The 15,286-nt window shown below is 36.4% G+C and overlaps 1 protein-coding gene across 20 annotated transcripts in view; it reads right to left on the bottom strand.

Annotated features, from left to right (window-relative positions):
* Window positions 1–15,286, bottom strand: part of LOC113406698 (neurexin-1) — a 1,188,348-nt gene that overhangs the window by 150,712 nt on the left and 1,022,350 nt on the right. For 12 of the 20 annotated variants that reach the window (XM_026652587.1, XM_026652589.1, XM_026652590.1 and 9 more), the window contains 2 exons: window positions 8,945–9,034; window positions 7,153–7,472 (listed from right to left, as the gene is read on the bottom strand). In XM_026652587.1, coding sequence (XP_026508372.1) covers window positions 7,153–7,472; window positions 8,945–9,034 — 410 coding nt within the window. The remainder of the gene's footprint in view (window positions 1–7,152; window positions 7,473–8,944; window positions 9,035–15,286) is intronic. The other 8 variants (XM_026652600.1, XM_026652602.1, XM_026652601.1 and 5 more) reach the window with 3 other exon arrangements.

The raw sequence follows: 15,286 nt of genomic DNA, 5'->3' as shown, positions 1-15,286 counted from the left end.
TAATCAAAGGTGCACGATAAATTAGTTCCTCACAAAGCGCTGGGATTTATCACATGGTTCCAGAATTTATCAAATGACTATCACCTCCACAGGCAGAATGTTTATAGATATACCATAGCACCCAAAAGATTCAACCCCAAAAGCTGAAATTCCAGGGTTCTGTCACCATCAAAGCTTGTGTAAGGGGTGGAGCTGATGACAGGGATGCCAGACTCTACGGGGTTCATTAGACACTGGTGTGTATCTGTTGGAGCTGAACTTCTGTGAGTTACCAAACCACAGGGAAAAACTTTACCTAGTGGGGCCAATGTGTCATTGATTGGAGTATGTCATGTGTAGAGAGACCGACATAGAGAGGACAGGGAGCACCTACATGAAAATGTTTATGAGAAAAAAATGCAAACCATCCAACAGATAATTTTCAATTATTAATTCAAATAGATAGGTGAATAACGCTCCCTCTCTTGCTAACTACATTGATTCCTTATAAATGTGTCACTATAAAATATGTTAAGATTTACCAGCCCATGTAAAAATGATCTACTCAGTTTTAAAATCAAACTATTTTCATCAAACATCCCCATCGTTTAAAATATGCTTGATTTTAATTAAATCGTAAGGTACAGAGCCAAGCATGTCACTATACTACTTTGATGAATACCCTTTATATGTATTGCTCCAATACACATAAAGAATTGTATACTTTACCTGATGTATGCCTCCAGAGCCACTGACCAAATTTCAGCTAATCAATTTAAAATGAAACCAATTTAATTCTGCTTGACCAAAAATCTATGTCTATTGTTCCAAAACATGCAATCACCTTAAGGTATATTGCAATTGCTGTGTAAATGGATCAGCATTAATGGTGAAAGCCCACTTTGTTTGAGGAAAACAAAACTGGAATGGATGGAAAAATAAAAACAACCGTTCTTTGCGTGCCAGAAGCAGTTTACAGCAGATGACAGCAGGGCTGCTATGGTTGGGGCTTAAAAACTGGCTGCTGCAATCACGTACGTAGAAGAGGGTCAGAAGTGAGCGTGTTAGTTTTCACTTTTGTTTATTTAGCTTGGGATTTTCCAGTTAATGTGTAGGTTCACACAACCACACAGAAGACAATCATGGAAGTATTAAAGGTCTGATCTTGCGATCCTTACTCAGGCAAAACTCATACTTAAAGTCCAATTGAAACCTTTCCTGTATTGCCAAATTTTGCAATTTTATTGAGGATCTTGCAATTTAAAATATTTTGCTTAATGCCTCAGCTGCTGGAGTTATATCATGTGATACAATCATTGGAGTAATGTTTTCAGTCTCATTTTATTTTTTATTTATTTCCTTCATGATTGGAAGGAAAAGCTGGAAAATGTGACCGTTAAAGACTCAGAAAGCAAGAGGCAAATAAGAAAAAAAACCCACAATGTGTTATTTTAAAAAAAGGCATGATATTTTAGGACAATCTCATGATTTTTTAGCATCTGACTCATGATTTTTGAAAACTCAGAGTAGTTAGTACTGATCTTCATTGAACTTAGTGGGAGTTCCGCTTCAGGATCAGGTTTTAAATCTCTTCATACTCAGAGAGAAATGTGAAATATAAAATTCTGGTATGACATCTGAAACCAACTAGGCATTTTGTGAGTTGTGATTACTATAATTGCTGTTAGTGATTGACTTATTATACCTATCAACTACGCACAAAGTCTATGCTAAAATATTCTGCCATTGTAGTTACTGTATCTTCCCACTCATACCTGTGACCCCTTGTTTGCTTCACCCACCTGTTACATCTTTTCTTTTACACTGTAAGCTCTTTGAGGCAGGATCTATCATTTACTATGTATTTGAGCAGTACAATGGCTACGGCCTATAGATGTTGTTATAATATTGGGAGTGGGGTGAATTTTCAATGGAGAGGAATTAGGCACCCAACTCCCAATGACTTTCAATAGGATTTGGGCACCTTACTTACCTCTGAAAATCCAAATTTATAAATTAACAATATTTGAGATATCTGTCATCATTAAAACATCCAATGCTACCACATGATATATCCCTTAAACATGCAAAACTCCCATTTAGAGTAGACTCTGAGACAAAATGGTTTTTTTTTAAGACACTCAGACCTCATTATTCCTGGAATCATGCACATCACAACATGAAATACACATTTCATGGAAGTGTCGTCTCCGTCTTGTTATAGCATATATTGCAGCAATTAGAGGTGGGCTAGAAAGTGCATGCTGTACCAATTTGAACAGTCTTCTTTCTAGCATTATTGAATTAAAACATTTATATAAATATTTAAAATATCCTTTTAAAAATGAATATTGTAATCTTTAATTGAATTAATATCCCTGCAAATGAAGCAAATAATCCTTAATTGATTGGATCATTTACTTCTATCAGCTCATTTTTGTCTTCAAACATGCACTAGCTTGTAATAAATAATGTAATCTTCTTTCATTAGCAATTACTGTCTAGTTGCCTATTTTCTTAGATAATCTAATTAATTTAATGATCGAAAGGTAACTTTCCTTCTTGTGCATTATACAATGCTCGTTTAAAAATCAAATTTTTATGTTTGACATTTTTGGAGAGACAATGACTATGTTTATATACAGAAGAGAAACAAAGCATAAGAGAGGATAATAAACAAAGGAAACAGCCATTAAAGGCAGGTTTTCTGCAAGCTATGAGATGTCTTCAACTTTCACTGACATCAATGGGAGATGAAAGCATACAAGCCCATTTCTTCCAAAGGTGATATTAATTAAAAAATTCATTTCCTGTATTGTTGCTAACAATCTTAGATTACTGAAACAAACAAACAAACAAAAATAAAATCTAATTTATGCTTTATTATGTATAGTGACTTTTTGCATTTCTCTGAGCCATGGCAATGAGAACAATCTGTTTCCATTGTGTTTCTTGTCAGTTTTTAGTGAATTTTGCTTTCAGATTCATATGCATTGCTATTATAAATAAATAAACTTGTAGTATATTAGGGCTGTCGATTAATCACAGTTAACGCATGCGATTAACTCAAAAAAATTAATCACGATTAAAAAAATTAATTGTGATTAATCACAGTTTTAATTGCACTGTTAAATACTAGAATACTAAGTGAAATGTTTTTAATATTTTGGATGTTTTTCTACATTTTCATATATATTGTTGTAACGGTGCTGGCTAGGAGAAGCAAGCCAGGCCCCTGTTAGCCCTGTTCCAGAGGAAGAAGGGTATTAATTGGATTGGCTGAAGGGCCACGCCCTAATTACCAGAGTGGATCCACCTGCAGGCCTGGGTAGCCAGCCTGCCCTATAAAGCTGGCTAAGAGACAGGAAGCAGGGGGAGACAGGAAAGGGAGGAGTGTGGGCTCTAGATCCCTACTGGCTGGGAACCTAGTAGTCTCCAGGAGTGTTGGTTTCTGTAAATACTTGTAAATAGTAGGTGGTGGGAAGGACACAAAAAATAAAAGGACACGGGTGCTGCACTTCAGTTGGTCTCTGACTGCGTTTGTGGAGAGGCCGGGAGCAGGAACTGCTACAATTGTATTCTGTGTTGTAACTGAAATCAAAGTGTATATTATTTTTGCTTACAAATATTTGCACTGTAAAAATGATAAACAAAAGAAATAGTATTTTTCAATTCACCTCATACAAGTTGTGATAAATAAAGTGGGGGGATAGCTCCCTTTGATGGACACCCATCCAGCCAGTTTGCTGTCGGTAGCTGTTCTTTACTTGGTTTACCTATAAAGGGTTAAAAGTCTCCCAGGTAAAGAAAAAAAAAAGTGGGCATCTGACCAAAAGAGCCAATGGGAAGGCTAAAACTTTTTAAAATAGGGAAAGAAACTTTCCCTTTGTCTGTTGTTCTCTGGGCTGCAGGGTCAGGGCAGCAATGCTGTAAGCAGCTTAAGACAGGTATGATCATAAATCATCACATCAGGCCTAGAACTACTTATCTGAACTCCAAATGTGTAAGTAGATCAGAATGTTTAGCTAGACGTGATCAGGTTTATTTTATTTTGGCTTGTGGGTCTCCTCTGTGCTAACCCCAGATGCTTTTGTTTGCTTGTAACCTTTAAGCTGAACCCCCAAGAAAGCTGCTTTGGGTGCTTAAATTTTGTAATTGTTTCTTTTAAGATCTAGCAAAAAGCCTAAGTTCCAGATGTATTTTTTCTCTTTTTGTTTTTAATAAAATTTACCTTTTTTAAGAACAGGATTGGATTTTTAGTGTCCTAAGAGATTTGTGCATGTTGTTTGATTAGCTGATAGCCACAACTAATTTCCTTTGTTTTCTTTCTCAGCTTTTCCCGTGTGTGTGTGTGTGTGTGTGTGTGTGTGTGTGTGTGTGTGTGAAAGGGCTTGAGGGTACCCCACAGGGAGGAATTCCCAAGTGATCCTTCCTGGGTTCAAAGGGGTTTTTTTTTTTGCATTTGGTGGTGGCAGCATTTATCAAGCCAAGGTCAGAAAAAAACTGTAACCCTGGGAATGTAATACAAGCCTGGAGTAGCAAGTATTAATTTTTAAAATCCTTGCGGGCCCCCACTTCTGCACTCGGAGTGACAGAGTGGGGATTCAGCCTTGACAAAAGTACTGTAGTGTAATCTTTGTCGTGAAAGTGCAACTTACAAATGTAGATTTTTTTTTTGTTACATGACTATACTCAAAAACAAAACAACGTAAAACTTCAAAGCCTAAAGTCCTCTCAGTCCTACTTCTTGTTCAGTCAATTGCTAAGACAAGGAAGTTTCTTTACCTTTACAGGAGATAATGCTGCCTTCTTCTTATTTACAGTGTCACCAGAAAGTGAGAACAGGCATTTGCATGGCACTTTTGTAGCCGGGATTGCAAGGTATTTACGTGCCAGATATGCTAAAGATTCGTATGCCTCTTCATGCTTTGGCCACCATTCCAGAGGACATGCTTCCATGCTGATGACGCTCATTAAAAAAATAAGCGTTAATTAAATTTCTGACTGAACTCCTTGGGGAAGGATTGTATGTCCCCTGCTCTGTTTTGCCCACATTTCTGCCATATAGTTCATATTATAGCAGTCTCGGATGATGACCCAGCCCATGTTGTTTATTTTAAGAACATTTTCACTGCAGATCTGACAAAACACAAAGAAGGTATCAATGTGAGATTTCCAAAGATAGCTACAGCACTCGACCCAAGGTTTAAGAATCTGAAGTGCCTTCCAAAATCTGAGAGAGATGAAGTGTGGAGCTTGCTTTCAGAAGTCTTAAAACAGCAACACTCCGATGCCGAACCACCAAAAAAGAAAATCAACATTCTGCTGGTGGCATCTGATTCAGATAATGAAAATGAACATGCGTCGGTCCGCACTGCTTTGGATTGTTATCGAGCAGAACCCATCATCAGCATGGACACATGTCCCTAGAATGGTGGTTGAAGACTGAAGGGACATATGAATCTTTAGTGCATCTGGCACAAAAATATCTTGTGACGCTGGCTACAACAGTGCCATGAGAACGCCTATTCTTAGTTTCAGGTGACATTGTAAACAAGAAGCGGGCAGCACGATCTCCTGCAAATGTAAACAAATTTGTTTGTCTGAGTGATTGGCTGAACAAGAAGTGAGATTTGCAGGCTCTAAAATTTTACATTGTTTTAATTTTGAATGCAGGTTTTTTTTGTACATAATTCTACATTTGTAAGTTCAGCTTTCATGATAAAGAGATTGCATTACTGTACTTGTATTAGGTGAATTGAAAAATACTACTTCTTTTTTTTTACAGTGCAAATACTTGTAATACAAAATAAATATAAAGTGAGCACTGTACACTTTGTATCCTGTGTTATAATTGAAATCAATGTATTGGAAAATTTAGAAAACATCCAAAACTATTGAAATAGTTGGTATTCTATTATTGTTTAACAGTGTGATCAATCACGATTAATTTTTTAAACGCTTGGCAGCCGTAATGTATATATAAAGATACACACAGATAAGTTGCATCAAAACTTATTTTTAACCTAAATTTTGGGCCTGATTTAACAAGATAACAATAATTATTATTTTTACTTCTATAGTGCCATATGTCTCTAAGTGCCTTATGTTTGAAGAACTATTATCCCAGTTTTACAGATGAAGAAATGGAGGCGCAGAAGGTTAAGAGACTTGTCCAAGGTCACACAGTAAATGGCAGTTTAAAACAGAACACAGGCAGCTTTTCTTCAAATTCCCTACTCTAACCATTAGATCCTTCTGTTTCCTTGGTTATATAACCATCCACATAGCATTCCAAGTTCTTGCTCCCACAACAACTTGTGACTTTCGCTTACACTTTGTCCCACATTTGGACCTCAGCAGCCTAAGACTTATGGTTTAGAGGCACATCGTGAAAACCAGTTAGTGATCATCTGAATCAAATGAACAGTATGACAACCTTTTGGCAATGTAAATCTTTTTTTAGGCAGTTACAAACAGAATATGACAAATGTAAAAGAGTTTTATCTGCTAAAGAAATGTCCCGTTAAATTATATTTTTCTAAAGCACAGAGTTTGAATATTGTGACACAAGATATGTGCAAAGCAGACGATTAAAGTTCTTAATGAACTCACTCCTCCCCCCTTTTTTTTCAGATAATCAATTTTTCCCACACAATAGAAAGAGATCCTGCCAAAACCTGAAAGCTACTAAATGTATCACTAAATTGACAAGGTGCAAATAACCTCAGCAAACAGTAAATAACATTCTCTGACTTGGAGCTTCAGTCTTGGAGGTGCAAAGAGCTCTCAACTCTCCTTGAAGTTAATATCTGTCAGGATGCATCGTGCCCTTTAAGAAAGTGCATCATACTGTTATCTTTGAAAGGAAACTCTAGAATCTTAATGCCCTCTTTCCCACCATCTCCTACTCTCATCTTCATACTTTCTTTCATGTTGTTCCTTCAGCTTAGAACTCCCTACTATATCCCAGGGACCAACTAGCCACACTATTTCATTTCAACTACCTCTTTAAAACCCACACTTCTTTGCTGAAGTCCATCAGTATTACCTACCAAAGGAAAAAGTGCTGTTTAAAAATAACAATTGTATCTCTAGAGCAGATGCAATTTTGGAAAGTCCAGACGTACAAAGAAGGGAAAATATTTGGAAAGTATATAAAGGTTGACTAACCTGACCAATAGGTTCTTTTGTAGGGGTCTTTCCTCTTCTGACAGTGCTCGTGGCCAAAGTGGTGGTAGTTTCCATAACTGACGTGGACATCTCAGACTGCATTGCTGTGGCTGTTGATTCAGTTGTCAGAGAAGAAGGCACTTCACCAACAAGTCTCACATTTCCTTCTATCACGATGTTAGCATCATTTTCAGCTGCCATATTCAGAACTTTCAAGCCATTGTAGTAAAGACCAGAGAGCTGGCCTTGGAATGGATGACCCTGTTCCTTGCCTCCAATTTTTATGGTTGCTTGGCTATTGAAGATTGTAAGCTGACGCCCTGTAAAGATAATATTACATACATGCAAAAATGTTGATTGTGAACACTATACTCTAAGAGGATGATTAACAAATTTGCATGGGGTGAATAATGAGAGCAATAAACTATAAGAGAGTAATTAGACTCATAATTCATTGCTTTTTTAATGAAGTGTCCATGAAATGCATAACTATTGAGAAATATTTGTAATTTCTTAATTTATGTTTTGTTTTTTGCTAAAAGGCCAATCAAGTATATTTATAAATTTGTTTAGTATTGCAAATAAGGCTGAGATTGTCTTCCCTTTTACCTAAATTTTGCCTTTGTGTGTGTGTGTCAAGAATGCAAAGTTTCTAATTCCTTAAAACTACTTTCCACCATCCACCAAGATTGTCAACATTTCAAGGATTTTCCACATCAATATAACACCTGCACTATAGCATTTTAAGTAACTGTGTGTATATAGACATATATATATATATATACACACACACAAACACACACACACACACACACACTGGTTCATGTGTGTGTGTGTGTGTGTGTGTGTGTGTATGCAAACCTTTTACTAAGTCAAGTGAAGTCTAATTTTAATGAGTATGTTCTAATGCAGTAATTCAGATATCTGTCATATGTCTATATATAAGTGTATAAATTGTTTCCTTTTCACATCTGAATGTTTATTTTCCTTCGACATAAACACTGAAAAGAAATGCATGGTTCATACTGAGTATCTCAGAGACAAAGAATTCAAAAAAAGATGTCTGATTGGCTTTCAGCAAGGCTATCAATTAAAATAAAAAGGTTTTAGATGTAAAAGCGGCTTCAGGAATGATACACATACCAATGGAGAAATCATGGCACAATTCCATTAAACAGAGAAATCCTCAGCAACAGTACCATTATTATTAAACAGAATATTTACTTTAGCAGATCGGTTTCTGCTCATATAAGCATGCACACAACGTTAAGTTCTGTTTTAATTAGTGTTTGTTCCAAAATCCCCTTAGAAGGTTGCAAACGTTAAAGGGACTTCATTTTGATTGGCAATTCATAGTGCCCACTATTTAAGATACCTACAGTTTAAACAAAGATTTTTTTTCAGGACCATAATGAACATATCATAACTACATATATTTTTAGTTAATAATTTAGATGCTGGAACATGTAATATAATCTATGAATGATTTATAATTTGTGGTTAATGTTTGCTATGAGTACCTTCATAGATTGAGTTAGTGGATTATATTTAACAGTCCCTTTAACCTTAAGTTAACAGGGTAAGATTATTAAACAGCTGATACTTCTAAAAATGTATAGAAATTATTATACAAGGTATGCAAATATTACTCTCTACATTTTACTGTTTTAAATTTGTTTTTAATTTAGTTTTACTGAAAATTTATTTTTATGTTTATTAGTGTTACAATGAAGTACTACTTGGTTATGTTCAAATTATTTTTTTATTTGAAGTTTTAATCAATGTTTTTTACCTTTGTCGAGTAGCCATTCATCAACTACTCGACCAAGTCGATATGGAATTCGCTGTCTAGCAATCGCCAGGCGCTCGTTATCATTGTTTCCTTTAAAGTTTAAAGAGACATTTCATTGGTTAAAATCTGTAAGGTCAAAGGTTAAAAGTTAATACTTAAAGCTTGAGCTATACAGTTGCCACATGATTTTTTGAAATTTGGAATTTTAAAAAGTGGTACCTAGAACATTTCATGTTTCAGACTTTTCATTCATTCATTTATTTTATTTTAGCAAACAAAATTATTCCTATGTTAATTGAAAATTAGAAATCTTCATTTGAGCTAGGTTATTAAACTTATGTTATAGACAGACCCAAAAAACAAATTTATACATCATATAATGGCTTTACAAAAAATGATCATTGACTTCAGGGTTTTGTCTTTTTTGATGTTTCTTATTAACTAGTTAAACATGTTCAGGTGAAACAGATTTATTTTTCAAAAGACATCCAACCTCTTACTCCAGGTTAGTCATTTAAAGAAGAAGAACACAAGCCTTAACCAACATCTATGGTACACTTACATCTGCTGTATAGAAATATACCTGACAAAGCTTATTTTCTATTAAAAAAATACATTCTCATTCATTTGATTTAAATAAATTCCAGAAGTTCAAATATGTGACAGAGAACAAATCAGATTATCCATTATTTTTACATTTTAACAGAGCCCAGTGATAACATATTTTACTAAGGAACATTAAGGCTTTGACAAAAGTGACTTCAGTGGTTGTCTATAATAATCCTGTATCCAAAATGCGAGGTGTTTAAAACTTTAGCCGTATTTAGCAGGGGTTCATAAGCTAAGAGCTAGCCAGAAGGAGAGACTGTGAAGTATAAACTTCTCTAACTTGCAAACCTTTCCTGTCCCCATTCTGCAGAGAATTCCCTTTGTTTTCAGTGAGAGCTCTGCCATAGAGCTCTGCAGCAGACTATGGCTCCACATGATTAGAAATATAGCAGCCTGCTACAGATAATTTGAGGATTGCCTCGAATATTTATTTGTAATAATTGATCTGTATGCTTTCATTATATAAGGTATATCAGAAACATTTGATCAATTTCTATACTTTTTTACAAAAATTTTACTAGGCAAATGGTGAAAACAAATACTTTCTTCAATATAAAGTGCTTTTTGTTTAGATTGACAATACCTTTGTCTCACATGCATTGATAGAAACACATCAGTTTAAGTACCTGAGAAGTGAGCAAATCCAAAAGACTGAAAGACAGTCATTCCTAACTGGGGTCATGTTCCATACTTGTACTTATTGATTTATATGTGCAAACTCCTATTGACTTCAGCAGGAGAAGGATTAAGCCCTGTGTTTGAAATGGTAGATATAAAGCACTAATCTCCAAGGTGTGCAAAGCCTTGAATTGAAACTCAGTACCTGGCAGGATCTTACTGCAAATTATCAATGAAAAATATTATCCAAATTGAAGCACCCAGTCCCTTAACCTTTACTCAGGTAAGCAATATCTATGAAATCACCAGCAACATTCATAAAGTGAAGGATTGGATTTTACTGTAGCCCTGGAAACAAAATCAGTTTCCATTCCAACAAGTAATTTTGGTTTATTTATTCTGCTCTTCTGTAAAACAGGCTATGACTTACCATGCTTCCTGTCTGCTTTGTACAGTTTAACATAGTTATCATTCAGTGTGGCTGAATGTACAGCATCATGTTTTAGAAATTACCCCCTTCTTTACTTTCTCTTCATTATGCCATGTAAACTTCTATACACACTCTGATATTTGAAGAAAACACACCCACATAGCATTCTCCCCTGACTTCAAATACCTTTTGTACAAAACACTTCTGTTTTTTTCTTTTAAAATGTTTCCAAAGAAAGGATGCTATAGAGCAAAAGATTGCATATTACTTTCATAACTTATCTTCATGCTGTTGTGGACATTCAAAAAGTAGAATTTTTTCCTGATTGTATGCCGTGACCTTTTAAAATTCCAGCTCTTTATCCTGGGCCTGAAGCTGCATTCTTTGTATACCCCAAACTCCCCATGACTTCAATGGAAGTTGGAGATGTTCAAGGAATATCTGATGAAGCCTCATGTGAGCAACACGTGGAAAAAGGCATGTGGATTAATTTCTTCTGTCTGTCTGTCTGTTTTTCTGCATCTCCATTTTTTTCATCTTTCGTAGTAATGGCGTATTGATTGATATTCTCTCATATATCTGACCTAGATGGATTTCTTTAATCCTTGCTTATGTTTGGCATTTTTGAATGCTGCTTACATGGCTTTCATAGATGCCTTATCAATTTAGTAACTAAATCAGTGAAATTATATCCTATTTCCATGAATTTTCCCTTGCTTCCACACTTAAAACCTCCCACAGTTTATACATTTAAAAATATTCTATCAAATCACTTGTAATAAAGGTTAGATTGTTCAAAATTGAGGGTTATGAACATCAGGGCCGGCTCTGGCTTTTTTGCCGCCCCAGGCAAAAAAGCCTCCTGCCGCCCCCCCGCAGGGGAGGGCGGCGAGCCCCGCCGGGGAGAGCGGAGCCCCGGCGGCCAGAGCGCCGGGGGGAGGGCGGCGAACCCCGCTGGGGCTCCGCTCTCCCCGGGGGCCAAAGCGCCTGGGGGAGGGCGGCGAGCCCCCTGGGGCTCCGCTCTCCCCGGCGGCCAGAGGCTGCGCCGGGGGGAGGGTGGAGAGCCCGGCCGGGGCTCTGCTCTCGGGCCGAAGCGCCGTGCCGCCCCCCTCCAGGTGCCACCCCAAGCACCAGCTTGGTGGGCTGGTGCCTGGAGCCGGCCCTGATGAACACTTAAGACCAGATTCATCTCCTATAAAGTCAAATCAAAGACTATCATGGAAGTTGGATTGGTCTTTACTCATCAAACAGTCTCATTCATTTCCATGGGACACTTTATGTGAGTAAATGTTCCCCAATGTGAGTAATAGACTTAATGAAGAAACGTTTGGAATTTTATAATATGGGCAGACATATACTGGATATCATTTAATGGAAGGTGGATACCAATTCATTTATTTTTAACTTGCTTTCTAAAAGCTTATTTCGTTTTAAAATCTTTGCAGTATACAGTGGGTGAAATACTGTATCCTATTATCATGTTGTATGATCTACAAATTATGCTGTAACCTATCTGCAGCAGCCATGCACCCTGGGAGCTAAATACAAATGAAAAGCAGGGTAATAACCATTTGCTTTGTAAAGGTCAAATATAAAAATGATTGCTGATTACTTTAACTCATCTTTCAAAAGAGTAAAAGTGCATAGTCAAATGTATTTTGATTTGGCACTACTAGATTAGTTTAAGGTTTCTTAGCAGATAATACAAAACAAAGGGCTAAGGGGGAAATGGTATGGAATTTATCAAACTTTAGTTTAATGGAGAGTGCATAGGTTTAGAGCTGAAATAATTAATACACATATTGGTGACTCAAATAGTAAATATAAAAAAATGATACCATGAAATCAATCAAGACAGTTACAAATGATGAAATGAAAACAATGTAAAAACAAAATAAAAATCAGGCATAAAAATAGTGATGGATACACATCTGTTTATCAAATGTCTCTTGCTGAACAGTTAGGGTCAGAGTCTGAGCTGGGATAAATCCCCCTGAACTAAACAATGCTATACAAATTTAACCATCTGAGAGGAAACATGTTACAGTCTGACACATTGTTTTCCCCAGTTGCATTAATCTAAAAAATTTCAGACACATTTGTTTGTAGTTTTGTCTACTGGTGTACTGAACAACATTGAATTTAATCACCAAGAAAATTCCCAAATAAAGTTATTTGCATGCTATTATAGTCTAAATAGAATTCTGGCTTTGAGTTTTTATACCTGTAAGCCTTCATAAGCATTAAGAAATGCTTGTCAACAGTAATTCACTGGGAATAATTTATGTGCATAAACTTTAATTTTAGATGGGTCTTTGAATATCTAGCACAAAATTTCTTGCTGATATAGGTGAGACTTCTTTGATAAAAATAGGAGATAAAAATGACCACTCAAAGTTTGCATTGTGACATTGTCCAGTCTGATTGAATTCTAGATGGCTTAATTCTTCTACCAAATACACAATATTTTGTCACACTGTAGTGTATTAATTCTATATGAACAGGTAGACTTCAAGGGAATAACAGTAATTTCAAAGAATCAAGGTAAGCAAAGAGGAGCAACAAAGGTCAAAACTTTCCATCATATCTAAATCTTGTGGTGAGATTGAGAAGAAGCAATCCAAAAATCTTAATCATACCTTTGCATCTATAGGTCAGTGGGGACAGGCTGACTATGTGAACTTCACTAATGTGTATTTTATCTCCTCCCGATTTATTATATTTTCAGTGCTGAAGTGTAATTCTATTTTGTTCTCTGAAATAAAGGTGTCAGTTATTGATGTGAAATAGCAGCATCCTTGAAAGAGAATAAGTAAGAAGGTTGAAAATTGAGAGTCTGTGAAGAACAACTTAAAGGGTAGAGAATATTTTGTTTCTTTGTAACAGCCCTTTACTTGTCAGACAAATGCACCCTATTAATTACAGTGAGCTACTAGGCAAATAAATAAAATGGGATTATAAAGAGAACTATGAACCCTATCATTGTTTTTGGAAAAACAAAATCCTTGATTTGCTTGCTAAGGGCCTGTGTTTTATGGCAAAGCTCATCCTGACATCAGTGGGATGATTGGGAGAATAAGGGCTGAGACTGATATTGTGTGTTCAGCTAACACAAAAGGGAAAATCTGACAGAAAAAAGCTGAGGGGCATGAGAAAGGGGTAATGGTGGCTCCATGGCAGTCTCCTGAAAAAGCCTCTCAGCCCCCAATTTATGAGATGCTCAATACAGTCACAGGGCTAGCCTACGGGATAGGGGCCATGCTCTAGTGATGGCCACTGATAGCTTGTGCTAAAGTTATCCTGATTAATAAAATATGGGTTAGATTTTCAAAGGTGTTTAAATCCAGCTACTAATTTTGCCATCATGGCTACAATCAGCTGAGGATGCAAAGGATAAATTTTAAACCTCTAGCTACCTGATCTGCAATAAAATTCACATTCACAATTCATTGTGCATCTGTAATTTGACTCCCACAAACAAAAGAAGGTGTGATATTGCAAGCACTATCAATTGCAGGCACAAGTGTCTAACTATGTGGTTTGAATCTGAAATTGTAACACTGGCAGTCACATTAACTCACATGGTAACACTGCACTTACATCTGACTCTGCGGACCACAGAGCAGTTGCAATATTACAAGACTTGAAAAAAAACCCATATATTTATGCATTCAATGTTATTATAACAATGCAAATTGGGTACTTGCTGTAAGATATATTCAGAACACAGTGCATTGCAAGCAGCCAGCTCATGGAAATTCTGTAAAGTCTTACTAGGATTCAGATGAAAATTTAATTATCCTCTTTGAGCCTAATTTAGTGAAGTCAATGAGTCTGACCTAGTGAGCAAAGTTACTCATCTGTGTAAATGTTTGCAGGATTGGGTCCTTTAGCACGGGACATGCTTTAGTTATTCCACACACCTGCTTCTTCCAATGCAATTGCATGATTGCGCACAACATTAGGGGAAGTCTAATTAATATCCTCAGCTAGCCCCATAGCTTCCTAAAGTTAATGTGGTGTCTTCCTGAAACTGTCAGGTCCTTGTCTGCCCTCAGGCACTGAAAGCTATGTATCCAAGAGATAAGTTTCCTTCTTCTCCAATGCTTAAGGGAAAGCAGATGCACATCTCTAGGATATAATGTTTCTTCCAGTCGGCCATCTTGAACAGACCTGTCAATCAGCCAGCGGAGACAATTCAAGGGAGAAGCAGCTCTAAAGTTAGTTAAAGCAAGTGTATCAAATAAATAAGGTTCAAATTCTACAATGCTTGCTCACCTAGGATAGTATCTTTCTCCGCAAGTAGTCCCATTGAAGCTAATAGAACCACTCATCTAGTAGAGGGCTATTCAGTATGAGTAAAAATGTCAGAATCTGTCCCTAAGTAAATAGATGGAATAAAATAAAACACCAGTATGTGGCTATAGATGGGGCCTAAACAAACAAATAAAATATGTTAAAAAAAACAACAATACATATCAGATAGACCACAGTCTTCACTCTGAATTCATTAGCATGAGCTCTCAAACTCCATGATCATGCCATACAGACCCGTTCAATGGAACAATTTAATAAAGAGAGCCACATGTATTGATGCTGAATAGCCAGATAGGATGCACTATAGACACTATGGTGTCTATCAGATATTTCAAATTAAAAACACACCTAGAAAATAAGATACTGAA

Source organism: Terrapene carolina, unplaced genomic scaffold (genome assembly GCF_002925995.2).
Source record: "Terrapene carolina triunguis isolate 2854851 unplaced genomic scaffold, T_m_triunguis-2.0 Scaffold122, whole genome shotgun sequence".
In the NCBI taxonomy this organism is placed as follows: Eukaryota; Metazoa; Chordata; order Testudines; family Emydidae; genus Terrapene; species Terrapene triunguis.
The sequence above is the reverse complement of the archived record's forward strand: the minus strand, read 5'-3'. Positions and strand labels throughout refer to the sequence as shown.